Source organism: Balaenoptera borealis (genome assembly GCF_965194805.1).
Source record: "Balaenoptera borealis genome assembly, chromosome: 19".
Taxonomy (NCBI): Eukaryota; Metazoa; Chordata; class Mammalia; order Artiodactyla; family Balaenopteridae; genus Balaenoptera; species Balaenoptera borealis.
Genome location: NC_138878.1, coordinates 67,968,236 through 67,996,124, shown reverse-complemented (window position 1 = coordinate 67,996,124; position 27,889 = coordinate 67,968,236). Strand labels below are relative to the sequence as shown.

The 27,889-nt window shown below is 43.2% G+C and overlaps 1 protein-coding gene across 14 annotated transcripts in view; it reads left to right on the top strand.

The window, feature by feature from the left end:
- LOC309617254 (zinc finger protein 671-like) overlaps positions 1-27,889 on the top strand; it is a 67,627-nt gene that overhangs the window by 22,568 nt on the left and 17,170 nt on the right. For 5 of the 14 annotated variants that reach the window (XM_082369240.1, XM_082369234.1, XM_082369244.1 and 2 more), the window contains 8 exons: positions 69-7,488; positions 9,056-9,193; positions 9,340-9,611; positions 11,852-12,025; positions 19,529-19,567; positions 21,350-21,476; positions 22,016-22,135; positions 22,806-27,752. Coding sequence is in view for 1 of the 14 variants with exons in the window: in XM_082369241.1 (XP_082225367.1) it covers positions 19,553-19,567; positions 21,350-21,476; positions 22,016-22,135; positions 22,806-23,980 (1,437 nt within the window). In the remaining 13 variants the exon portion in view is untranslated. Of the gene's footprint in view, positions 1-68; positions 7,489-9,052; positions 9,194-9,339; positions 9,612-11,851; positions 12,026-19,528; positions 19,568-21,349; positions 21,477-22,015; positions 22,136-22,805; positions 27,753-27,889 lie in introns of all 14 variants that reach the window. The other 9 variants (XM_082369246.1, XM_082369245.1, XM_082369243.1 and 6 more) reach the window with 9 other exon arrangements.

Sequence of the window (27,889 nt, the reverse complement as noted above, 5' to 3'; positions counted from 1 at the left end):
TTACTGCTGGGTGTGTCTGAGACACATTTCTGCTGGGGCCACGTTTATTGGCATCTCTCTCCTTCCAGGTTGTCAACACGGAGCTCAGGATGAGGAGGCGCTTTCAGAGCAAGGTGATGCAGTTATAGAGTCACAGGTCAAGACTCCAAAGCCAGGTCCATCCATCCAGAAGTCTCATTCTTTTTTTTTTTTTATTTTAATTAATTTATCTTTTTATTTTTGGCTGCATCGGGTATTCGTTGCTGCGCATGGACTGTCTCTTGTTGCAACACTCAGGGGCTACTCTTCATTGTGGTGTCTTCTCTTGTTGTGGAGCATGGGCTCTAGGCACATGGGCTTCATTAGTTGTGGCATCTGGGCTCAGTAGTTGTGGATCGTGGGCTTAGTGGCTCCACGGCATGTGGGATCTTCCTGGACCAGGGCTTGAACCCATGTCCCCTGCATTGGCAGGCGGATTCTTAACCACTGTGTCCCTAGGGAAGTCCCAGAAGTCTCATTCTTAATGTGATGTGTGGCCCACTCTTGAAAGACATTTTGCGCCTGGCTGAGTATGATGGGACACACCCCGAGCAAGAGGTGTAAACGTGTGTGGTGAGTCTTTCCCAGCACCAAAAGGAGCCGAGTAGGAAGAAACTCCCCAGATGGGATGAAGGGAGGACTTCATTGGTGAAGAACTGCAGCCTTCATGTGGCAGAAAGGACCTTGACGTGCTGAACAGGAGAGAAGGACTTTCCGGCCAGTTCAGGCCTTCTCCAGAACCAGGCCCCTCACATGAGGGAAGCCACACAGCGACATGGGGGGCAGGGAGACCTTTGAAAGTGGACAGAATGATTACAAGTGCAGTGAATGTGGTAAAACCTTTAGCCATGAACACATACTTGTTGAGCACCAGAAAAACCATTGCAGCGAAAGTGGGAAGACTTTCATCAGACCGTTCCACGTGGTTCAGCACCAGAAAATCCACATTGAAACGAGGCTATATGAGCACCTTGGATGTGGAGGGTTCTTTACACAAAGATCTGGCCTCATTGAACACCAGAGAGCTCACACTAGGCCAATGCCTTATGAGTGCAGCCAGTGTGGGAAGTGCATTAAAAGACCACTTCACGCTCGTTCATCAGAGAGTTCACATGGGAGAAAAGCCATATAAACGCAGTGAATGTGGGAAAAGTCTGATTTAGCACGGGGAAGTACTGCTCTGCAGGTGTTTAAATTTTTTTTTAATTGTGATTAAATGCCTGTAACATAGCATTTACAGTCTTAACCATATTTAACTGTAAGTTCATCAGTAATAATACATTCACCTTTTGTGCAAATATTCAGAAGTCTTTTCATCTTATAAAAATGAAACTAAACCCATTAGACAGCAACTCCTCATCCCCCTTCTCTTATTCCCTGACAACAGCTATTCTACTTTCTGTCTATGAATTTGTCCACTCTGGGTACCTTACATAAGAGTCATAAAGTTTTTCTCCTCTTGTGGCTGGCTTATTTCACTGAAGACAATGTCCTCAAGGTTCATCTGTGTCCTAGCATGTGTCAGAATTTCCGTCCTTTTTGAGTGAGTAGTACTCCATTTTATGTATATGCTACTTTTTCTGTATCCCTTCATCAGTGGGGTCTTAGGTTGCTTTCACTCTTTGGCTATTGCGTATAATGCTGTTGTAAGCACAATTGCACAAATGTTTCTTTGAGGCCCTGGTTTCTGTCCTTTTTATGTATGTTTCCAGATGTAGAATTGTTGGATCATTATCTCAATATGTAAATTTCTTGAGGAACTGAGGGGCTGTTTCCATAGTAGCTGTACCATTTTACACCAGTACAGCTTGAAGCTTATATCATGTAAGGTGCAGGTGCAACTTCATTCTTTTATGTATGGATATCTAGTTTTTTCAACACCACCTGCTGAAAAAACTCATTTCTCTTTGAATGGTCTCTGCACCCTTTTAAAACATCTGAGCATGTATGTGAAGGTTTGTTTCTGTGCTTTTATTCCATTCTCCTATATGTGTGTGTATGTCAATACCACAGCATTTTGATATATACTTTTTAAGTTTTTGAAAGTGGTTTGACTCAGTTTTTAAGCCCTGGCAGGAGAAGGACTGTCCTTTCCCCTTCTAGAACAGCTGATGAAGCCCATAACCCCAACCACTTTCCTTATCAGGCTCTCATACTCTGGACTACCAGACACCAAGGTGTCAGACATTTAGTGATAGTCCCTATGTTCTGGAACCCATACAATTGTTCAAAATAGGCAAGCCACAGAAAGCTCATGAAACCTAGCTAATCCCATCACTCTTGCCACATATAAACTGCCCACCACAGCTCCAGCTTGCTGTTAATCCTGTCCCTGGGCTCAGCCCTCTTTGTTGCCCTAATGTCTTTTTCTCATTCTGAGCTGTAAGTAACAAACAGTTCTGTCTTTCATGTATCCCAGTGTCATTGTGCTATGTGTTCCACCATCAAGAACCTTTTGATCTTACAGAACAACTCCACACCCAGCAGGGTATTATGAGTATGGCAGATGTTGGACAGTCTTTAGCCACTAGTCTGTCTCCATTCGGCACCAGGAAGCTCACACTGGAGAAAGACGTTACACGTGCAGCCACTGTGCTCTTGGCTTTTTAACATAATAACAGATGAAAGTTCTGGAGATTAGCCCCTGTGAGGGAGATAACCCCCAGAAACTGCATCTTGTACATCCGGACATCCTCACTAGGGAGATTCACGGTAAGGGCCAGGTTTGTGGGAAACTGGTGAACTCTTTTGCACTTTCCGACCTGCCTGGGGCCGTCACTGGAGTTCTGTCACTGCCCATGTGTATTATAGAAGCCACTCTCCTGATATTAGCTGGCAGGGAGTATGGTCACTATAGTTAGTAATACTGTATTGCGTGTTTGAAACTTGCTAAGAGTAAATCATAAAAGTTCTCAACATAAAAAACTTATGTAACTATGAGGAAAACGTGAAGTAGACCTATTGTGGTGATCATTTTGCAGTATAAACCAATGCTGAATCATTATGTTATACGTCTGAAACTAATAAATGTTATATGTTAATTATATCTCAATTTTTTTAGAAAGCAGGGAGAACAGGTTGCTGTAGTCTCTTGCTTTTTCTGGAGTATTCGCCAGCCATTTGAGCCCTTTGGTGAGACCTCATGCCCACCCCTTTGATTTGTTCAGGTGTGGACATCACCCATTTTGGACAGAGGACTCCATCTGCTGTTGGCTGGCGGCTTACAGAGGTTTCTCTTGTTTCAGGGTCATTATTGATTGTCTTATAACATTCTTGACAGATTTTTTCGAGCCTCCATTTTACCCACCCTAGGAACTGCTGGCTCACCTTGCTGGTTTTTGCGGTAAAGTTATTATTGGGTGTTTTTCTTTGTTTTTTTCTTTTTTATTGAAGTACAGTTGATTTGCAATGTTGTGTTTATTACTGGTATACAGCAAAGTGATTCAGATATATGTATATTTTTTTCAAATATTTTTTTCCACATGGTTTATCATAGGATTTTTTTAAAAATAAATAAATTTATTTACTTATTTATTTATTTTTGTCTGTATTGGGTCTTCATTGCTGCACATGGGCTTTCTCTAGTTGTGGCAAGCGGGGACTACTCTTCATTGCAGTGCACGGGCTTCTCACTGCGGTGGCTTCTCTTGTTGCGGAGCACAGGCTCTAGGCTTGCGGGCTTCAGTAGTTGTGGCACATGGGCTCAGTAGTTGTGGCTTGCGAGCTCTAGAGCACAGGCTCAGTAGTTGCGGCGCATGGGCTTAGCTGCTCCGTGGCCTGTAGGATCTTCCTGGACCAGGGCTCGAACCCGTGTCCCCTGCATTGGTAGGCGGATTCTTAACCACTGTACCACCAGGGAAGCCCTATCATAGGATTTTTTTTTGTTACGTGATGATCCATTTATTTATTTATTTATTTATTTATTTATGGCTGTGTTGGGTCTTCGTTTCTGTGTGAGGGCTTTCTCTAGTTACAGCAAGTGGGGGCCACTCTTCATCGCGGTGCATGGGCCTCTCACTATCGCGGCCTCTCGTTGCGGAGCACAAGCTCCAGACGCGCAGGCCCAGTAATTGTGGCTCACGGGCCTAGTTGCTCCGTGGCATGTGGGATCTTCCCAGACCAGGGCTCGAACCCGTGTCCCCTGCTTTGGCAGGCAGACTCTCAACCACTGCGCCACCAGGGAAGCCCCTATCATAGGATATTAAATATAGTTCCCTGTGCTATACAGTAGGACCTTGTTGTTTATCCATTCTGTATATAAAAGCTTACATCTGTTAACCCCAACCTCCCACTCCATCCCTCCCCTAGGTCTTATTGTCTAAGCCACCTTTACTCTTGGGTTTCTGTTTACTGTATGCTGTGGGTTGAGAACAGAATTTGGCTCTGCCAGAATAAAAAGTACAGAGTTCTGGGGCTCTCAACTTTGTGTGCTCCAAAGGAAATAGCAGGAGGACAAAGCACAACTCTAAGTGTAGATTTGGCCTAATTGCATTGCTGCTTGAGGCCTCCTAGGAAAGTCTGAAGGACCCCTGCACCAGGATCTCCTGACCTGGATGTGAATATTATTTGTGATTCCGCAGTCACTTGGGGCAGTTGGTTTGCAAACAATATCGTATTTGACAGTACCATGAACTTCGTGGATGTTCCATGGCATTATTGAGAGATAGCTGTCTCCTGTTACCCACCTAGGAGCTGTGTGTCCTGAGGAAGAAAAATCATGTAGGTTTATGTCCATGGACATAAAACTTAACAAGGCCCAGGCTGGGAACCATATTGGGTACAGAAATGGTGACTGGATTAATAGGGACTGGTGGAGACTGCCCCAAAGTAGAGTGGATAAGCCACTTCCAAAGGGGCATCTGTGAATATCTGAGTAACTGGCCAGGTGGAAAGAGAGTGTACAGAACTCGGGACCTACAGACCAGTCCCCGTAGCCAGTTTATTGGCAGAGCAGCAGAGCCAGAGGTTTTATGGATCCCTGTAGTCTCTCTGGGCTGTTTCCCTCAAACCATAATGGCAAGGCAGGAACCTCATGAGGGAGTGAAGGGAGATTCTCTTCTTCAGGGATGGGTCTTTTGTGTCCTAGCCATCATTCTTGGTGACATGAGTGGGCATATTTCCATTATTCTCCCGTTTTGTAGACAAGGAATCAGAGTTGACTCATGTAAGACGTGGGGAGAGGGTCCTGATGATCAGTACAGCTTTGTCAGTTGTTTGATATTCTAGAAGGAATAGCATTTTAACACTTTATGGGAAAAAGTTTTCCCCAAACAGCTTCATTGAGGGATTATTGATGTAGATTAACTGTACTTATATAAAGTGTCCAACATGACATATTTTCACATATGTATAGACATTGAACCCATCATCAGAGTTGTCATAATGAATATGCCTGTTGCCTCAGTAAGATTTCAGTGCCCTTCTCTTTTCTTTTCCTTGCATCGCCACCCAAATTGCCATCTATACATAGCCATTAACTCTAAACTCATAAGAAGCCATAAACAAATGTTGAACCATTGAAAAGGTTGCAAACTTCTGAGCTAACAATCAATTGAACTTAATATTTATACAAAAAATGTCGACCTTATGCATGCATACGAGGGAGAGCTGTAGTTGTCAGGCAGTGTCCTAGAACAAAGCTTGAGCTGCATTTATCTTTTATGGAGCCAGTCATTCAGGAATGGAGGAATTTCAGAAGTGTGTGTTGAAGGATTTCTGGACTTTCAGCAGTGTTAGTGTGGCCACTCCTGTTGACCAGCTGACTTTCAGAAGCTGGGGTATGGAACTGAGGTAGTTGCTGATTGACTGTTGCTTAGGAGCCTGGAGCTGTCACTGATTGGCTGTCTTTCAGGACTCGGGTTGGGGAGCGGTAGTCTATCACCGATTGGTTAAATTTCAAAAGCTTGTCCCTATCAATGATTTGCTAACTTCCAAAAGCTTAGTTTCTCTGTTGAGGCTGTCATTGACCCCGCTGATTTTGAGGACACATGTATTTATCGGAAGTTATCTCTTAGAAACGATGATTATTTGTTCATGACTTTGGACTGTGGCCAAGGAACACCCTTTTCCCTTTCCTGACTATGTAAAGTAAGCACTTTATTTGCTAGTATCTGTTTTTAGTCTTCCCTCAGCCAAACCTGAGAGAAACCATAAAGCATTGTCCAAATCTAACTGCCGGCGTTTTGGAAATCATTGCAAAAAGCGGGATGTAGGATGTTTATGTTGTGCTGACGAAGTCAAAGGACTCTGGACAAAATTGTGAAATACAGGACTTGTGCTGTATACACGGAACAGCTGACAACCTATTCCCAATATGTCCCATGCACCTACTATTGTGGTTGAAACTCCTTAGGTGCTTGTGGTACATTTGTTAGGCCAGTGAATACACACCACAGTACAGCTTCTTTATTCATTTTTACCTTTCTGGCAAGTCTAAATATTGTCTTCACCTCCCCTGCTAAGCAGTTAAGTACCCGTGTTTTCAAGTATGAAAAAGAATCACATTTTGGAGATCTACGTGCTTCATTTGGGAACTGTATTACCCAGAAGTCACTTCAGTCTGCAGGTGTAGTGACTGAGCCAATGAAGGCTTAGCAAAGTGCTCTTAAGATGCAGTGCACACCAGGTGAGTGGAACTTCCTGCATCCTTTAGGGATGGCATTGTTATGGACTCTGGCTTTTTCCCACCTGTATGGGCTTCTAGAGCGCTGGGTCCACGCGGAGGTGACCAAGAGGAAAAGCACAAGAAGAGACGTTACAGAGGCGCCTCTGAGGCCCAGCTGAACCAGGCTGTGCAAGCCATGGTACCCTTGTTTCTGAAACTGAACAGGACCCTGCAGGGCCCTCCTGGGTACAAAAGTCTGTCCCACTTGTTTCTTTTTTTCGTTTGTTTTTAATATTTATTTATTTATTTGGTTGTGTCAGGTCTTAGTTGTGGTGGGTGAACTCCTTAGTAGTGGCATGTGAACTCTTAATTGAGGCATGCATGTGGGATCTAGTTCCCTGGCCAGGGATCGAACCCAGGCCCACCTGCGTTGGGAGCACAGAGTCTTAACCACTGTGCCACCAGGGAAGTCCCCCTTGTTTCCTGTACATAGAGAAAGACTTTAGTTTCCTAGGCCTTCCCTGAGCTCCAAAGAGCAGATTCAAGTAGTTACTAACTAGAGAGGTGAGAGAGTACAGAAAGAAAGGAAAAGCAGTCAAATAAAAACAGTAATGACAGTTGGAACAATAGTTCAGTGGTAAAATACTCACAGGAATTCTAGTTCCTTCTGAAAGGTTATAGATAACAATCTGATGCATATTCTTGAGTTGTTTTGCAGAAACAAGACCTCCAGCCAGGTGGAGGATGGTGACTACATGATGACAACAAGCACGTAGGCCTGAGACTGGTTGGAACCAGAAAGTTGATGATGAAGATTCCTGAAAATCACCCTGTGACCTTACCAGCAACCAATCAGAAGAAAGTAGGTGAGCAGACCCAGGTTCAGTTTGATAACAGACACTAGACATTTTTAAAACTTCTGCTAACTACAACCTTGCAGTTTCAACATTCCCCTCTTGTAACTCTACAGACATTTCTGACCCTAACCAATCCTTGCTCTATAAGCACCCTTACTTCTTGACAGCTCCAATTATAATTCTTGACAAACAACTCATGGAACTAACTGTGGCCTTACATTTTTGCCTTTATAGGCTTCCTCCATTTTGTAGTTCAGGTAACAATTCAAGTGCTTCTCTCATCTACGTTTCCCGGGTGTCCTAACAAGCCCTAAATAAATGCCTGTTTAGTTCAATCAGGTCTTCATTTCTGAAATTTTGTCTAACACTCAAAACACATAAATGTATTCTGTAATTGACTGTGTTGTCATTAATTTTTACTGTCCATCTCCTTTGACCGGAAATTCAGACTCATGAGGGCAGGCGTCTTTGTCTCTCTTGATCTTGATGCAGCCAAAGTAGTGCCTGGAATGGGGTAGGCACTTAATGAGAGTTTCTTAAGGAGGGAGTAAATATGATGCTACAGATGCCCTGTTTGTTTTTAGCATTTTGGCAAAGCTGTCTGCTCTCTTTACATAGCCCTCCCAGCTGTACTTAAATAAAAAAATTTTAAATAAATAAATAATAGATCACATGTTACAAAGCTATAACCACAAGCTAGCCAAGTTTCCTGTGTAACTACGTGCTCTGCTTCATTCCCTCACTTCTCAGACTTCAGTGTCTCTAGAAACTGCACTGAGAGCCTAACCTTGTTCACATGGCCAAGGGCTATTTTGGCCACTAACTTTGAATAATTAAATAATGATAGATTTCAGCAATTTCCAAATTTCACAAATATTTTTCTGAGATGATATCAACTCTCCATGCATTGTTACTGCAATTGCTGGTGAAATTATATTGTCCCCAGCAAGGAAAGAGGATCATGTAATCCAATCCTTTATCTCAGGGTTCAAATGCCCCCTTTGTAAATAAACTATGACTGGGACCATAGAGTCACCGTCCAGGGAGAAAATGGCATGCGGTAAGTCACTCTTCTTTTGAGATAGGTAGATCTTAGATTCTAGAAAAGAACTGAATACATATCTAAATGTGGAGTAAGAAATATGTGTCCACCCCTGAATGGGACACCGTCACTGGCTCTACGTTTCTTCTGAGGGAACCAGAGACACAGCACATGATCCACCTGCTTCTGGCCACCCACATCCCTCCTCTATCTTCCCCACCATGGCCCTGTCTGGAGTCTTTGCTCTCTTGACCCTGACCTAACACACTGAGACTCATAAATTGAGTCTAAAGCATCAGCCTACATGCTTTGGAAGAGCAATAAGACAGTGTTTATTAGACCCCAACTATGGATGGATGCACTTTGTGGCTGAGTGACAATCTGGTATCATGTGCGCATTTGTTTTATTTAGGTTTGGGGAACATCTGAACTATAACTCTATTATAGTTATATATATATATTAGTTATATATATATAGTTATATATATTGGAATATAACTCTATTATATCTGAGTACCTCTCTCTGATCAGCAGACTACATTCCACGGAAATCTGGGTGCGTCCCCTTTAAGAAGCGTGGTTCTGCGGATACCTGGGTGCGGCCCCTTTAAGAAGCGTGAACCCCCGCCAGTACTCAGAGCCTTGGGACACTCCTTCCCAGCTACCCTCAGGGTGAGGAGGAACTTTCCCAGAGGTGGGGAGCACCGCCGCTTGACAGGTCGTAGAGCGCTGTGAACCACATTACCCCGAAGGCAAAGCGCGGCGCGTAAGGGTCCCTGAACCAATGACGGCTCAGGAGAGAGCCACTTCCGTTCTAGGGGGCGGTGTCTGGGCGGGCCTTCCGGCGTCGACCGCGGGCGACATTTTTGAACTCGGACCTGTTCGCTGGTGCGCGCTTCGGTATCTTGGGTCGGCACCAGGTAAAGGGAGCCAGGAGGGCGCTGTGTCCGCTGCTCTGAGGAAAGGCTGAGGCTCCGCGTGGACGCCATCCGGCCTGACTCTGTCTCGGGGCCGGAGGGGCCTCCGTGCCCGGGCCCCACCATTGCCCACAGACTCCGCTGGGACGGCCACGCCGATGGGTGCGATTCAGGTAAATGCTCCCTCCGGGCCCTCAGACAACTCTTCTCATTCTGCAGTATTTTCGTTCTTATCAATGTTCTCTTACGAGCGTCCTATGTTTATTTGTTTCCCAAAACCTTGGTTTTCCGAATATTGAAATATGACGTGCGTGGGGGGAAAAAAAATTGCAGAGAACTTCCATGTTCAGTTGAATAAGCAGCTCTTACTAATACCCGTTCTTTGCTCAAGCCAAGAAATGAGATATAAGTAGGACCCCAGAAGCCGCCTGTGGGTGCCTTCCATAAGTTATCCCCATCCCCCAAAAGTTAAGGTATTGTCTGATGTTTCAAGTAAGCATTTCCTTGCTTTTCCTGATAGTTTCAGCTGTGTGGGAAATATTTGACGACTGTAGTTTACCTTCGCTCAGTTATCTTAAAACTCTTTTATGACTGGAATCATATAAGTATTATGATGTGTTTTTATTCATTTGCCCAATATGGTGTGACTTTACCCATTTTTTCATGGCTATCCGTTAATTTTCCTTCTTTTGCAGTGTTCTAATAGTGTGAATACCGTATATGAGTAAAATGTCTTTATAAATTCTGCTGTTGAAGGCTTTCTTTGTTTTTTTTGGTTTTTTTTGCTTGTTTGTTTTTTGGTCTCCTTTCTGTAATTATAAACATTGCTACGCTAGCCATACCTTCCTTGCTTTCTGGGGTATATAAAGCACACATTTGTTTAGCGTATATGTTAAAATTATTATTGTATTTAAATGGACATTTCCACTTTTTGATCTTGTTTTGCTCCATGTTACTAATTTTAATTTAGTGCCTTGAATGAGATTGTTATACTTAGTCTTAATCTATCCCATAGTTGTATTTTTTTTTTAACATCTTTATTGGAGTATAGTTGCTTTACAATGGTGTGTTGGTTTCTGCTTTATAACAAAGTGAATCAGCTATACGTATACATATATCCCCATATCCCCTCCTTCTTGCGTCTCCCTCCCACCCTCCCTATCCCATCCCTCTAGGTGGTCACAAAGCACCGAGCTGATCTCCCTGTGCTATGCGGCTGCTTCCCACTAGCTATCTGTTTTACATTTGGTAGTGTATATATGTCAGTGCCACTCTCTCACTTCGTCCCAGCTTACCCTTCCCCCTCCCCGTGTCCTCAAGTCCATTCTCTACGTCTGCATCTTTATTCCTGTCCTGCCCATAGGTTCTTCATAACTGTTTTTTTTTTAGATTCCATATATATGTGTTAGCATACGGTATTTGTTTTTCTCTTTCTGATTTCACTCTGTATGACAGACTCTAGGTCCATCCACCTCACTACAAATAACTCAATTTCGTTTCTTCTTATGGCTGAGTAATATTCCATTGTATATATGTGCCACATCTTCTTTATCCAGTCATCTGTCGATGGACACTTAAGTTGCTTCCATGTCCTGGCTATTGTAAATAGCGCTGCAGTGAACATTGTGGTATATGACTCTTTTTGAATTATGGTTTTCTCAGGGTGTATGCCCAGTAGTGGGATTGCTGGGTCGTATGGTAGTTCTATTTTTAGTTTTTTAAAGAACCTCCATACTCTTCTCCATAGTGGCTGTATCAATTTACATTCCCACCAACAGTGCAAGAGGGTTCCCTTTTCTTCACACTCTCTCTACCATTTATTGTTCGTAGATTTTTTGATGATGGCCATTCTGACTGGTGTGAGGTGATACCTCATTGTAGTTTTGATTTACATTTCTCTAATGATTAGTGATGCCGTAGTTGTGTTTTTATACACACTCATCATATATTAGGTAAACGTACAGTTTTACAATATACAGCCACTTAGAGGGTTTCTGCTTTTGCAGTGATTGTACTTTGCTAGTAGTATTTATTTTACTGTTACATCATCATCCTCTGGTGGTATTGGAAGAGAAAATGATTAAGACATCTTGTTAAAATACTTGTTTTAAGGGGGACAAAATGAATCCTTGTAAGGATAAAAAGTTATAATGCTGGGAATCCTTATCAAGATGTTTAGAACCGAAGAAGATATTTCCATGTTTTTATAATGAGGGTGGAATAGAGATCAGGTCTCATAGGTTGTTTCCTTTGTCTTAAGTTTAAGGAGTCATCTTTGACAGCCACTTACGTCAAACTGCTGGAGGCCAAGCACTTTTACTCTGATGCCAGCAACAACCCCTTTATCACAGATTAATTTTCTGGTGCCATTTTCTTCTTGTAACTCTCTCTCTCTCTCTCTTTTTTTTTTTAGGCCACACTGCGCAGCTAGCAGTATCTTAGTTCCCAGACCAGGGATGGAAATCGAACCCATGGCAGTGAAAGCACCAAGTTTTAACCTCTGAACCACCAGGGAATTCTGAGATTCATTTTCAGTGTGAAGTCAACAAATGGTGGTTCCCATCTCTACTGCAGGAGAAAAAAGCAGGTAGGAAATTACAGATAATCTGTCTGAATATTTATGAAAGAAAAAGGATATATAAATAACATGGATAAAAATTAAAAATATGTATTCTTGAATTCTATATATAATGTTATAATAATTTTCTTGAGTTTTATTATTATTTTTTATGTACAGCAGGTTCTTATTAGTTGTTTATTTTATACATACGAGTGTGTATATGTCAATCCCAATCTCCCAATTCATTCCCCCCCGCCAACATCCCCCCCTTGGTGTCCATACGTTTGTTCTCTACATCTGTCTATTTCTGTCTTGCAAACCGGTTCATCTGTACCATTTTTCTAGATTCCACATATATGCGTTAATATACTATACTTGTTTTTCTCTTTCTGACTTACTTCACTCTGTAGGACAGTCTCTAGTTCCATCCTCGTCTCTACAAGTGACCCCATTTCGTTCCTTTCTATGGCTGACTAATATTCTATTGTATGTATGTACCACATCTTCTCTATCCATTCGTCCATCGATGGGTATTTAGGTTGGATCCATGTTCTGGCTATTGTAAATAGTGCTGCAATGAACATTGGGGTGCATGTGTCTTTTTTTTTTTGAATTTTTGAATTTTATTTATTTTTTATACAGTAAGTTCTTATTAGTTATCTATTTTATACATATTAGTGTTTATATGTCAATCCCAATCTCCCAATTCATCCCACCACCACCAACCCCACGCCACTTTCCCCCCTTGGTGTCCATACGTTTGTTCTCTACATCTGTGTGTCTATTTCTGCCCTGCAGACTGGTTCATCTGTACTATTTTTCTAGGTTCCACTTATATGTGTTAACATACAATATTTGTTTTTCTCTTTCTGACTTACTTCACTCTGTATGACAGTCTCTAGATTCATCCACGTCTCTACAAATGACCCAATTTCGTTCGTTTTTATGGCTGAGTAATATTCCATTGTATATATGTACCACATCTTCTTTATCCAGTCGTCTGTTGATGGGCATTTAGGTTGTTTCCATGACCTGGCTATTGTAAATAGTGCTGCAGTGAACATTGGGGCGCATGCGTCATTTATTTGTTTATGTATGTATGTATGTATGGCTATGTTGGGTCTTCGTTGCTGTGCACGGCTATCTCTAGTTGCAGCAAGCGGGGACTACTCTTCATTGCAGTGTGTGGGCTTCTCTTCATTGCAGTGCATGGGCTTCTCATTGCAGTTGCTTGTTGCAGAGCATGGGCTTTAGGTGTGTGGGCTTCAGTAGTTGTGGCTCTTGGGCTCAGTAGTTGTGGCTTGTGGGCTCTACAGTGCAGGCTTAATAGTTGTGGCGCACGGGCTTAGTTGCTCCACAGCATGTGGAATCTTCCCGGACCCGGGCTCGAACCCTTGTCCCCTGCATTGGCAGGCAGATTCTTAACCACTGTGCCACCAGGGATGTCCCTGCAAGTGTCTTTTTCAATTACAATTTTCTCTGGGTATATGCCCAGTAGTGGATTGCTGGGTCATATGGTAATTCTATTTTTAGCTTTTTAAGGAACCTCCATACTGTTCTTCATATGGCTGTATCAATTTACATTCCCACCAACAGTGAAAGACAGTTCCCTTTTCTCCACACCCTCTCTAGCATTTGTTGTTTGTAGATTTTCTGATAATGCCCATTCTAACTGCTGTGAGGTGATACCTCATTGTAGTTTTGATTTGCATTTCTCTAATAATTAGCGATGTTGAGCGGCTTTTCATGTGCTTCTTGGCCATCTGTATGTCTTTGGAGAAATGTCTAATTAGGTCTTCTGCCCATTTTTGGATTGGGTTGTATGTTTTTTTAATATTGAGCTGCATGAGCTGTCTATATATTTTGGAGATTAATCTTTTGTCCGTTGATTCGTTTGCAAGTATTTTCTCCCATTCTGAGGGTTGTCTTTTCGTCTTGTTTGTAGTTTCCTTTGCTCTGCAAAAGCCTTTAACTTTCATTAGGTCCCATTTGTTTATTTTTGTTTTTATTTCCATTACTCTAGGAGGTGGATCAAAAAAGGTCTTGCTGTGATTTATGGCAAAGAGTGTTCTTCCTATATTTTCCTCTAAGAGTTTTATAGTGTCCAGTCTTACATTTAGATCTCTAATCCATTTTGAGTTTATTTTTGTGTATGGTGTTAAGGAGTGTTCTAATTTCATTCTTTACATATAGCTGTCCAGTTTTCCCAGCACCAGTTATTGAAGGGACTGTCTTTTCTCCATTGTATATCCTTGCCTCTTTTGTCATAGATTAGTTGACCATAGGTGCATGAGTTTTTCTCTGGGTTTTCTGTCCTGTTCCATTGATCTATATTTCTGTTCTTGTGTCAGTACCATATTGGTTTGATTACTGTATCTTTGTAGTATAGTCTAAAGTCAGGGAGTCTGATTCCTCCAGCTCCATTTTATTCCCTCAAGACTGCTTTGGCTATTCGGGGTCTTTTGTGTCTCCATACAGATTTTAAGACTTTTTGTTCTAGTTCTGTAAAAAATGCCACTGGTAATTTGATAGGGATTGCATTGAATCTGTAGATTGCTTTGGGTAGTATAGTCATTTTCACAATATTGATTCTTCCAATCCAAGAACATGGTATATCTCTCCATCTGTGTCATCTTCGATTTCTTTCTTTTTTTTTTTTTAATTAATTAATTTATTTTTGGCTGAGTTGGGTCTTCGTTGCTGCATGCGGGCTTTCTCTAGCTGCTGCGAGCGGGGGCTACTCTTTGTTGTAGTGCGTGGGCTTCTTGTTGCGGTGGCTTGTCTTGTTGCAGAGCACAGGATCTAGGCATGCGGGCTTCAGTAGTTGTGGTTTGTGGTCTCTAGAGCGCAGGCTCGGTACTTGTGGCGCACGGGCTTAGTTGCTCTGCGGCATGTGGGATCTTCCCAGACCAGGGCTCGAACCCGTGTCCCCTGCACTGGCAGGCGGATTCTTAACCACTGCGCCACCAGGGAAGCCCATCTTTGATTTCTTTCATCAGTGTCTTACAATTTTCTGAGTACAGGTCTTTTACCTCCTTGGTATGTTTATTTCTAGGTATTTTATTCTTTTTTGTTGCAGTGGTGAATGGGATTGTTTCCTTAATTTCTCTTTCTGATCTTTCATCGTTAGTGTATAGGAATGCAACAGATTTCTGTGCATTAATTTTGTATCCTGTAACTTTACCAAATTCATTGATTAGCTCTAGTAGTTTTCTGGTGGCATCTTTAGGTTTCTCTATGTATAGTATCATGTCATCTGCAAACAGTGACACTTTTACTTCTTCTTTTCCAATTTGTATTCCTTTTATTTTTTCTTCTCTGATTGCCATGGCTACGACTTCGAGAGCTATGTTGAATAATAGTGGCGAGAGTGGACATCCTTGTCTTGTTCCTGATCTTAGAGGAAATGCTTTCAGTTTTCCACCACTGAGAATGATGTTTGCTGTGGGTTTGTCATATATGGCCTTTATTATGTTGAGGTAGGTTCCCTCGATGCCCACTTTCTGGAGAGTTTTTATCATGTAAATGGGTGTTGAATTTTGTCAAAAGCTTTTTCTGCATCTATTGAGATGATCAGATGGCTTTTATTCTTCAATTTTTTAAAAAATATATTTATTTATTTATTTAATTTATTTTTGGCTGCATTGGGTCTTCGTTGTGGTGTGCAGGCTTCTCATTGTGGCAGCTTCTCCTGTTGTGGAGCACGGGCTCTAGGCGCACAGGCTTCAGTAGTTGTGGCACGTGGGCTCAGTAGTTGTGGCGCACAGGCTTAGTTGCTCCGTGGCATATGGGATCATCCCAGAGCAGGGCTCGAACCTGTGTCCCCTGCATTGGCAGGTGGATTCTTAACCACTGTACCACCAGGGAAGTCCCTTAGTAGTCTCTTATGATGCTTTGTACTTCTGTGGTGTCCGTTGTAACTTCTCCTTTTTCATTTCTAGTTTTATTGATTTGACTCCTCTCCCTCTTTTTCTTGATGAGTTTGGCTAAAGGTTTATCAATTTTGTTTATCTTCTCAAAGAACCAGCTTTTAGTTTTATTGATCTTTGCTATTGTTTTCTTTGTTTCTATTTCATATATTTCTGCTCTGATCTTTATGATTTCTTTCCTTCTGCTAACTTTGGGTTTTGTTTGTTCTTCTTTCTCTAGTTCCTTTAGGTGTAAGTTTAGATTGTTTATTTGAGATTTTTCTTGTTTCTTGAGGTAGGCTTATATTGCTATAAACTTCCCTCTTAGAACTGCTTTTGCTGTATCCCATAGGTTTTGGATCATCGTGTTTTCATTGTCATTTGTTTCTAGGTATTTTTTGATTTCTTCAGTGATCTCTTGGTTATTTAGTAACGTACTGTTTAGCCTCTGTGTGTGTTTTTTACGTTTTATCCCCTGTAATTGATTTCTAATCTCATAGCGTTGTGGTCAGAAAAGATGCTTGATATGATTTCAATTTTCTTAAATTTACTGAGGCTTGATTTGTGACCCAAGATGTGATCTGTCCTGGAGAATGTTCTGTGTGCACTTGAGAAGAAAGTGTAATCTGCTGTTTTTGGGTGGAATGTTCTATAAATATCAACTAAATCTGTCTGGTCTATTGTGTCATTTAAAGCTTGTGTTTCTTTATTAATTTTCTGTCTGGATGATTTGTCCATTTATGTAAGTGAGGTCTTAAAGTCCCCCACCATTATCGTGTTACTGTCAATTTCCTCTTTTATAGCTGTTAGCATTTGTCTTATGTATTGAGTTGCTCCTATGTTGGGTGCATATATATTTATAATTGTTATAGCTTCTTCTTGGATTGATCCCTTTGTCATTATGTAGTGTCCTTCCTTGTCTCTTGTAACATTCTTTATTTTAAAGTCTTATTTTATATGATATGAGTATTGCTACTCCAGCTGTCTTTTGATTTCCATTTGCACAGAACATCTTTTTCCATCCCCTCACTTTCAGTCTTATGTGTCCCTAGGTCTTAAGTGGGTCTCTTGTAGACAGCATGTATATGGGTCTTGTTTTTGTATCCATTCAACGAGCCTGTGTCTTTTGGTTGGAGCATTTAATCCATTCACGTTTAAGGTAATTACCGATATGGATGTTCCTGCTACCATTTTCTTAATTGTTTTGGGTTTGTTTTGTAGGTTCTTTTCTTCTCTTGTGTTTCCCACTTAGAGAAGTTCCTTTAGCATTTGTTGTAGAGCTGGTCTGGTGGTGCTGAATTCTCTTATCTTTTGCTTGTCTGTAAAGGTTTTGATTTCTCCATCAAATCTAAATGAGATCCTTGCCGGTAGAGTAATCTTGGTTGTAGGTTCTTTTCATCACTTTAAATATTTCATGTCACTCCCTTCTGGCTTGTAGAGTTTCTGCTGAGAAATCAGCTGTTAACCTTATGGGAGTTCCCTTGTATGTTATTTGTCGTTTTTCCCTTGTTGCTTTTAATAATTTTTCTTTGTCTTTCTTTTTGTCAGTTTGATTACTGTGTGTCTCAGCGTGTTACTCCTTGGGTTTGTCCTGCCTGGGACTCTCTGTGCTTCCCAGACTTGGGTGGCTATTCCCTTTCCCATGTTAGGGAAGTTTTCGACTATAATCTCTTCAAATAGTTTCTCGGGTCCGTTGTCTCTCTCTTCTGCTTCTGGGACCTGTATAATACGAATGCTGTTGCATTTAACGTTGTCCCAGAGGTCTCTTAGGCTATCTTCTTTTCTTTTCATTCTTTTTTCTTTACTCTGTTCTGCAGCAGTGAATTCCACCATTCTGTCTCCCAGGTGACTTCTGCCTCAGTTATTCTGCTATTGATTCCTTCTAGTATATTTTTCACTTTGGTTATTGTATTGTTCATCTCTGTTTTGTTTGTTCTTTAATTCTTCTAGGTCTTTTTAAACATTTCTTGCGTCTTCTTGATCTTTGCCTCCATTCTTTTTCCAAGGTTAGCCTATCTCCACTTCATTTAGTTGTTTTTCTGAGGTTTTATCTTGTTTCTTCATCTGGTACATAGTCCTCTGTGTTTTCATTTTGTTTGTTTTTCTGTGAATGTGGTTTTCATTCCACAGGCTGCAGCATTGTAGTTTTTCTTGCTTCTGCTGTCTGCCCTCTGGTGGATGAGGCTATCTAAGAGGCTTGTGCAAGCTTCCTGATAGGACTGGTGGTGGGTAGAGCTGGGTGTTGCTCTGGTGGGCACTGCTCAGTAAAACTTTAATTGGTTTGTCTGCTGATGGGTGGGACTGAGTTCCCTCCCTGTTGGTTGTTTGGCCTGAGGCGACACAGCACTGGAGGCTACAGGGTCTTTGATGGGGCTAATGGTGGACTCTGGGAGGGCTCATGCCAAGGAGTACTTCCCAGAGCTTCTGCTGCTGCTGTCCTTGTCCCTGTGGTGAGCCACAGCCATCCCCCGCATCTGCAGGATACCTTCCAACACTAGCTGGTAGGTCTGGTTCAGTTTCCTGTGGAGTCACTACTCCTTCCCCTTGGGTCCTGATGCGCACACTACTTTGTGTATGCCCTCCAGGCTTGGAGTATATGTTTCCCCCAGTCCTGTCGAAGTCCTGTAGTCAAATCCTGCTAGCCTTCAAAGTCTGTTTCTCTGGGAATTCCTCCTCCTGTTGCCAGATCCCAAGGTTGGGAACCCTGACTTGGGGCTCAGAACCTTCACTCCAGTGGGTGGACTTCTGTGCTATAAGTGTTCTCCAGTTTGTGAGTCACCCACCCAGCAGTTATGGGATTTGATTTTATTGTGATTGCCCCTCTCCTACTGTCTCATTGCAGCTTCTGCTTTGTCTTTGGATGTGGGGTATCTTTTTTCCTGAGTTCCAGTGTCTTCCTGTCGATGATTGTTCAGTAGTAAGTTGTAATTCCAGTGCTCTCACAAAAGGCAGTGAACACACATCCTTCTACTCCACCATCTTGAACCAGTCTCCATAATGTTATGATAATTTCTAATCAGAACTTAGTATATGGATTATGTAAGCTGAAATTTTATATAAAGCAATAATTTATAAGATAACCAAGTAAAATTGGAAAAGGAAGTATAATATACGAACTTTTGATCAGATGTTAGGGCCAACTACAAGCTACAAGAAGAGAAAAATGTATATTGGCAAGGGAGAAATAGACAGAAGAAGGGAATCAAATGGAAGTGTCAGAAACAGACCTGTACGTAAAATGAGACTTAATTTTGATATTTGTGACTTAGGGCTATAATAGTGCTTTATGACCTGCCAACACTATTTCCTTGCCAACACGATCCCTTATTCTTCTGGCTCACTGGCCTCCAGTCATACTAGCTTCGTGGATGCTGCTCAAATACACCAGGCATGACTCTGATAGAGAGGCTTTGCACTTGTTTGTCCCACTTTTGTACAGCCTTTTTCTCAAGATATCCACATGACCTTATGGTACAACTGTAACATTTTCTGCCCTCTTTTATGCTTTAGTTTCCTCTTGAGCATTTGTCTTCGCCTGAAATATTAAACGGTTCATTCATTAATCTTTTTTGTTTATGTTGCTGATGGGAATTAATATTACATGGCCCTGCTCTTCCCACAGGTTCCACATTCAGCAGAACCACTTATGGACCCTGCACTGGTGAGTGTCAGGTGTCCTAGAAGTCTTTTGCTGCCACTCTTCCTGGACTTGGTGTCTGGGGACCCTCAGCCCAGGTTTCCAAGTCCAGGCCAGAGGTTATATGGACAGATTCCCATTTTTGGCAGCCAGTGGACTGAGATGTGAAAGGTTGTCTTAGGTATAGCGGGTAATATGTACAAATGTTTGAGGATGAGATTGAGATGGGAGTGTTTTAGGACTTGTGTAGGTCTTTGTTAACAGCTGGTAAGAACAGAGAGCAAGGGGGCCAGAGTTAGACCTAGAATGGTCGCCTGAGAAGAGGTTTCTGTTCTGAGAATGATGGCAGACATGGAATTTTTGGAACAGAGAGGGAAAGTAATGTGACTTGACTTAGGTTTTAAGAGGCTACTCCTGGCTGCGGAGTGCACAAGAGACTGGGGGAGAGAAAGACAAGGAGATAATGAAGGAGGCTATTGCAGTCATCCAGATGCACATTAGTTCTTGCTGGACCAAAGTGGTGCATGAGGAGGTAGGAGAAATACTTGGCTTCTGGATTTGCTTTTAAAGTAGGAACTGACCAGATTTTCTAATGTGGAGGGCTCATGGATGACTCCAATGTTTTTTTCCCTTTGCATCTGGAAGGGTGGCAGTGCCATCAACTGAGATGGGGAAGTCCGTGGTAGCAGTCCTTTTCCGTGAGAATATTAGGAATTGGGTTTTGGCTGTTTTGATTCTCAGATGTTCCAGTGACTCCAAGTATAGGAGACAAGGGGACGGCTGAACGTGAAGATCTAGAGTGCTGGGGGAGGCTTCAGGATGCCATTAGGGGACAAGGGAAGAGAGGGGGTCTGTCACAAAGACAAGAAGAGTCGTCATCAGCGGGAACGTTGGGGGGGAGGGAAAGTCCAGCAGGTGGCTCAGGTTTTTATGGGGGAGTGGCCATGAAATTGATGCAGAGGGAAAGCAGAATGGAGGTGAAGTGATAGTAAAGTCAGGCTGGTGGTTATTTTTCCTCCTGTGCACTCACTAGGCTTTTGTGGTGGAACTTGGGTAGTTTCTGACAGAATGTCAAATGAGTTTACCTAAGGTGTGTCAAATGGGTGTGTATTTTGAAGGGGTGTTATATGGACAGAGATTGCAACTGGTGAAGAGACATAATGTGCAATACAGAGGTGGAACATGAACAGGCATATTTAGATTTGCATGTTTTGACTGAGGTTAAAGTCAGGAACAAGGCCTGGTGGGGAAGCCTTCAGAACAGTCCAGTGGAGAGTTAGGGTATGGTGGGATCCTGCTGCATTGGCAGGAACTTCCTGATGCCATGTGCAGGAGGGTATGTGAGGAGGCAGGAGACATGGCAGTTTTGTGGGCCGGGTGGTGGTGATGGGGATCAGATGTGTGAGGAGTTAGCCAGTGAGTAATATGCATGTGGGGAAGGTGTGTGACCAAATTGCCCCAGGGCCCTCATACCAGGAGTTTAAGAGAGAATGATGAGCCCAAGTTTGTTTGTGTCTGGGAGACATGATCCTGGGGACACTGAGGCTGTTGTCTTGCAGGAGAGGGAGGGGGCCATGCATACCAAGCCCACAGCTTAGATGGCATCTATCTGTCCACCTACCTACCTATTGTTGCTGAGAGTTGTACCTAGCGCTCAAGGAAGTATGAAGAGTTATTCGGTACCAGTGCCCTCTAAGTTAGGGAGCTGGGGAGGATGATGGACCCAGAGTGAGTATGGGTTAGGGGTACTTACGGGGTCCTGGGGAGAGAGGCTGCTTATGGAGACATCTGTCCCTGTCATCACAGGGCCCTGTGACCTTTGAGGACGTGGCTGTGTACTTTTCCCAGGAGGAGTGGAAGCTTCTTGATGAGGCCCAGAGATTCCTGTACCACGATGTGATGCTGGAGACCTTTGCACTTGTTGCATCATTGGGTAAGGCCCTCACACCTATCCCAGCATCCTGGACAGGTCTCTGCCTTTCCCCTTTTTTCCAAAGGCAAGTCTGTTTTTTCACAGCTAGACAGTGGGTACATCTCTATTACTGCCTCCCTCTCATCTGTGTTGTTGGTGCCAAGGCTGAGTGAGTGTGTATACGACTTCCTTTCAGAAGTATCCCCAATACCAGCGGCTCTGAAGTTTTTTCAGTGAAGTTTTTCTGGGTCATAAGACTTGGAATTAGTTCAGTGGGTTCCATTAGTCTCAGCCACTCCCTGCTAAGTTGACTCCGTAGACCCATGCACCTTTGTGCTCCACGCTCTTCCATCTTCCAGCTGACATTTCTTGGGGCCTCACCATTCCAGGAATTGTTGGGATTTAATGTGGTCAGCATTTGTGGGGTCTTCTTGGCTGTTTCTGTGAGACCCTCATCTCAAAGATTCTTTTTGTTACATATTTTTTTTCCTGAGGTTGTTTTGGGATTGGTTGTCCCCCGGGCCAGTACTGACTGTTCACTTGTCATGTCTTTCTCTCAGGACTTTCATCTTCTAGGTCCCATGTTGTTCAGCTGGAGCTGAGAGGAGAACCCTGGGTACATGACAGAGTGGACATGACTCCAGACAGAGCAAGAGGGGCTCAAATTGGGCCTGGCCCTGGTAATTGGCATTGAGGGAGGAAGTGACATCATGGTTTGATTCATGTCATATCAGGAACATGTCCCGTACCCAACACTGTTTTGGTGTCAAGGCCAGTGACTGTGTACCTCATTTCTGTTTCTCCTCCATCCTTGACACTTGCCTCCTGTGATTTTTACTCTGGCTTCCAACCCAGGATTATCCCTCACCTCTCTGTCTTCCACTCCTCATTGTTCCTCTCCATCCTCGCTCTGCTGTGCTTTCCACTATTCACCTACACTTAATGTTTCATGAGGTCTGCACCTCTCCTCAAAATAGTCCTTGAACACCAGCTACTCAGTGAAAATCAGATTATCCTGGACCTGGACACAGCTTTCCACATAGCACACACATGTCACCAGCAGCCAAGGTCCTAGTGAAAAGTGTTCCTGGAGGAATGAGTTGTGGACCCCTAGCTCCTTTATGCATTCCACCCCATCCTTCTGTCATTTGCATGGTGAGTGCTCCCTGTTCTGTGATGTGTAGAGGGTCAGTACTGTACAGCAGGGCTTTCCTAACCTCCCTGCAACTTCTTGTCTTGAAAACAGTCCCATAGATTTATTCCTTTCTGTGTCAGACACACATTTGTGATGGGGCTGCCTCCTTCTACCAAAATTCTATGTCAAGTTTACCCGTATTTCTTTGCTTTCAGGGTGTTGGTATATGGCAGAGAACAAGCAGACACCTTCTGAGCAGAATGTTTCTGTAGAAGTGCCACAAATAAATACTTCAGAGGCAGACCTGTCCACCCTGAAGTCCTATCCCTGGGAGAGGTACTGCCTGTACTTAGAAGGTGGTTTGCATCTAGCTGAGGACCTTGGCACAAACCCTGGCCAGAAACTCTGTGGGGCAGGTGTGCAGTTTCACCAGCACAGTGGAGAGGAACTCTTTAGAAGAGACGTTGGTAAGACCTTTATGAAGAGCTGCACCATCCATGTATCCAAGAAGTCTTTCACATTCCAGGAGCCTTGGAAGGATTTCCCTTGTAGCTCTGGCCTTCTCCAGCACCAGGTCACTCCACAAAAGGACACCGAGTTTGTAGAGGCCTTTCACGATGGAGAAAAGCGTTACAAGTGCAGTGAATGTGGGAAAGCCTTCTGCCGTAAATACAGGCTTGCTCAGCACCAGAGAGTCCACACTGGAGAAAGGCCTTATGAATGCAGTGAATGTGGGAAAGTCTTTAGATGCAACTCCAACCTTGTTATACATAGAAGAATTCACACTGGGGAAAGGCCTTATGAGTGTAGAGAATGTGGGAAGTTCTTTAGGCAAAACGCCCAACTTATTGTGCACCAGAGAATTCACAGTGGAGCCAAGCCTTACGAGTGCAGTGAATGTGGGAAAACCTTCATTACTAAAAGCAAACTTGTTCAGCACCAGAGAGTCCACACTGGAGAGAGACCTTATGAATGTGGAGAATGCAGAAAAGCCTTCACCTATAAACGCATGCTTGTTCAGCATCAGAGAGTCCACACTGGAGAGAGGCCTTATGAGTGCAGTGAATGTGGGAAAGTCTTTAGGTACATTGCCAGCCTCATTAAACATAGAAGAATTCACACTGGGGAAAGGCCTTATGAGTGTAGTGAATGTGGGAAGTCCTTTAGGCAAAGGGCCCACCTTCAGGTCCACCAGAGAATTCACACTGGAGCAAAGACTTACAAGTGCAGTGAATGTGGGAAATGTTTTAGCCAAAACTCTATTCTCACTACGCACCAGAGAGTTCACACTGGCGAAAGGCCTTATAAGTGCAGTGAATGTGGAAAGTGTTTTAGTCAAAGCTCTACTCTTATTAAGCACCAGAGTTCACATTGGAGGAAAACCATATGAGGAGAACTCTGAATGAGGAGAATTATTTAGCCAAAGCATCCAGCTTACTCAACACCGAAAAGCTCACACCACAGAAAGGCCTCATCAGTGCAGCAAATGTGGAAAGGTTTTCTGTCAAAGGTCTGCTCTGAGCACTAGAAACTTCACAGCTCAGATAGACCCTATGAGTACAGCAAATGTAGGAAAGCTTTCAGCCAAAGGTCTTACCTTATTCGATACCAGAAAGTTCATACTGGAGAAGGGCCTTCAAATGAGATGAGGAGAGCAGCGAATGAGCTGTCTCCTTAGTTAATACATCATACTGAATAGACTCTTTGAGGAAGTCATCAACTGGAAGTTGAATGCCATACATCTGAACAGCCCTCGTGTGCAGATTGCCTATGAGTACCGGGTTCATAGGAAGCTTTTCAGGAGCTACGCTCTACTTTCTAACCTGTGCAAGGCCCTTGTTGGACTCAGTATCACTAAGTTTTTTACTTCTCCCATGTGGCAGATCCCAGTACTGGGGCATCAGTCATCGCACTGTGATCAGGGTAGGTAGACCTTTGTGCTGTCCTGTCCCCTGGAGGGAAGCATGAATAGCCTGAGCACTTGGGTGTTGTCATTCTCTTCCGTCAAGGACAGGACCTAAGCAGCTTTGACCATGGTGACCCAATGTGGGTTCCTTTGGCAGCTCACAGAAGTTTACTTTCCTTGGTGGTATTGTCTCATGTCATGCTCACGATGGATGTTTCTAGCTCCAGGTCACCCTGTTTGGGAACGATCTGCCTCCATTTGCTCTGCTCTGTGAAAAAATAAAGACTATAGTTTAAACCACGTCTTTTGTGGGTGTTCCAATCTTTGTCAGTAAGGATAGTATCATGGCGGAGAATGGTTTTCACTCCAGTTTTGGTCTAATTTGAATTGTTGTCCAAGGCCTCCTGGGGTAGACTACAGGGTTCTGTGGGACTAATGTGACCTGGATGTTAGAATTTTTGGTGGGTCCCGAGGTCACCCTGAGATGAGGACAGTTGTGTGAACCACCAGTGTTTTTTGGAGCTGCATAAGTTCTCTTTTTTCACATGGGATGTCACATCATGACCCCAGTACTGTTCAAGAGAAGAAGTTCTCTAGGTCCAGCTGGAAAAGTGCCATGTGCCATAATGTCCATAACATGGTAGGCTGGTGTTGCTGAGCGTTAGATTACAGACATCAGGTGGGAACCATATTTGGTACAGAAACAGGGAATTAATAGGGAGTGAGTGACTAGCAAACAAAAAGAGATGAACGTATTCTAAAATTGCATCCATGAATGTTCCCGTGACTGTGCCTGTTTAGGATAATGTTTTTGCAAAAATTCTCAGGAGCTACAGAGCGGTTTCTCTCCTGAGGTCCCAGTCATTGTCAGACTGAATAATGTAAAGGTTTTGGGATCCCGTAGCATCTGCAGATTGTTTATCTCAAGGCCATTGGTGCATAGCAAAGATAATGGGTCATAAGAGTGGAAATCGTGTAGTCCAGGCATGTGGTTTTTAGGACGCAGGCAGTTCCTGGATAGCTCAAGTGGAAACACCTTTCATTGCTCACCGGTCTTCATTGCTACCACAACAGAATCCCTCCCATGAGACAAGGAGATGTGATGGGGTTAACATGTGGTTGCCAGAGTTCTACTGAAAAGGAGATTCAGAAAAGAGATTCAGATTTTTATGTGAAGCCAATTTCTATTAAATTTAATTGAGCTGTATAGTTGCTATGCATCAAACTGAACATACCTAAAATGTACAGCTTGGTTAAGTTTTAATACGTGTAAACCCACAGAACCATCATAATTACAAACATCCATCACTCCCATATCCACCTTCTGACATCTCTCCCAGGACTCCCAGGCAATTAGTATTGATATACTTTTTTTCCCATTCAATTAGTGTTTTCTACACTTAATATCATTGGGGTCTTAATGTTTACTTTTATATTTGTCTCTTTTTCATGATGCATAACTATTTTGAGAATCATTTAAGTTGCTGATAAGTATAATTCATTTTTTTTCCTGAAAAATATACTGTTTGGATATACCACCCACTGACTGTTTATCCATACATCTGTTAAAGGATGGGGTTTTGTGGTTTGTATCCATTTTGGCTATGACAGATAAGCTTAATAAATTCTTTATATGTACATATGGTTTCATATTCAAAATTCAATGACTATACCCTTTTATGTGCCATTCACAGTATGGGAGCATTCCAGTTTTCCTGTATTCCTCTCTAGTACTTAGTTGATATGGCTAGTGTTTCAATATTACCTGTTTAAATGTGTAGAGGTGTCTCACTATGGTCTGATTGCATTTCCCTAATGATTCATGATGTTGAACATTTTTGTGTTCATTTGCCAGGTGTATGTCTTCTTTGATAAAATGTCTGTCCTTTATTAATAACTGAGAAGGCAAAAATCTGTTGGAACTTGACTTTTCTTCAGTGACTTCGCTGGGTGGAATAAATGTTTGTGCTTACATCGTTATTCACCACGTATGGTCCTCATTATTAACATAGTCTCCGTTACTTTAAGTCTAGACACGTATAAAACAACTAACTGAACCTTGATTGTTGTGTTTGCCAATTTCCCTGGTATGAATACTCCAACTGTGGGCAATTCCAAACAGTGAATATGAGGTTTTTACTGCACCAGAGGCGCAAGAAGCCAAACGCTGAGATGCCAGGGTTTGCAGGGGAGAAGGCAGCTAAGCCAGGAGGTAGAAGAAGTCTCAGATCCACCTTCCCGGAGGCGATGTGCTTGAGATATTTAAGGTATAAAGAGGCAGTGTGGTCTTAGGTGTGGGGAAAGGCCATCAGAGTTAGAGAAAAGGTGAGGTAATCGGTGTGTGCAGGTGTATTTCATTACATACTTCTTCACAGATGCATGTTCAAAAATGGTGTCCATGAATGGGACACCATCACTGGCTCTACTCTTTAATGAGGGAACCAGAGAAGCAACACATGGTCCACCTGCTTATGGCCACCCCACATTCCTCCTCTGTATTGTTCACTATGGCCCCCTGTCTGGAGTCTTTGTTCTCTTGACTCTGACCTAACACGGTGAGGTCTAAAGCTTTAGCCTACATCCTTTGGAAGAGCAATAAGACAATGTTTAATAGACCCCAGCTATGGATGCATGAACTTTGTGTCATAGTGACAACCTGGTATCATGTGCCCGTTTGGTTTTGTAGGTTTTGGAAACATCTGAAATATTATGGCTGTCTCTCTGTGATCAGCGAAGACTACATTCCATGGAAATCTGGGTTCGTCTCCTTTAAGAAGCGTGAAACCCCGCCCCCGTCCTCAGAGCCTCCAGGACACTCCTTCCCAGGAGCCCCGGCAGTGAGGCGGGGCTTTTCCTGTAGGCGGGGAGCACCGCCCCTTGCCAGGTTCTAGAGGCCTGTGAACTGCATTACCTGAAAAAAAACTACGCCAGTTCGTGGGCGCCCCTGAGCCAATAAAGGCTCAGGAAAGAGTCACTTCCGTTCTAGAGGACGGAGTCTGGGCGGCTTTTCCGGCGTCGACTGGGGTCGTTATTTTGTAAACTCGGCTGTGTTCACAGGCGGGGAACTCCGCAACGCTGTGAAGGCCAGAGGTCAGGGAGCCAGGAAGGCGCTGTGCCCGCTTCTCTGAGCTTCGTCTGAGGCTCGGCGTGGGCGCCATCCGGCCTGACTCTGTCTTGGGCGGTTGGTGCCGCAGTGCCCGGGCCCCACCTTCGCCCACAAACTCCGCTGGCGCCGGCGCAGATGTGTCGGATTCAGGTAAATGCTGCGTCATCCGGGCCCTCCCCCAACTCTTCTCATTCAGCAGTGTTTTATCTGTGTTCTCTTACTAGTGTCCTATAGTTATTATTTGTACCCCCAAAACTTGGCTTTCCGAAGTTTGAAATATGACCTGC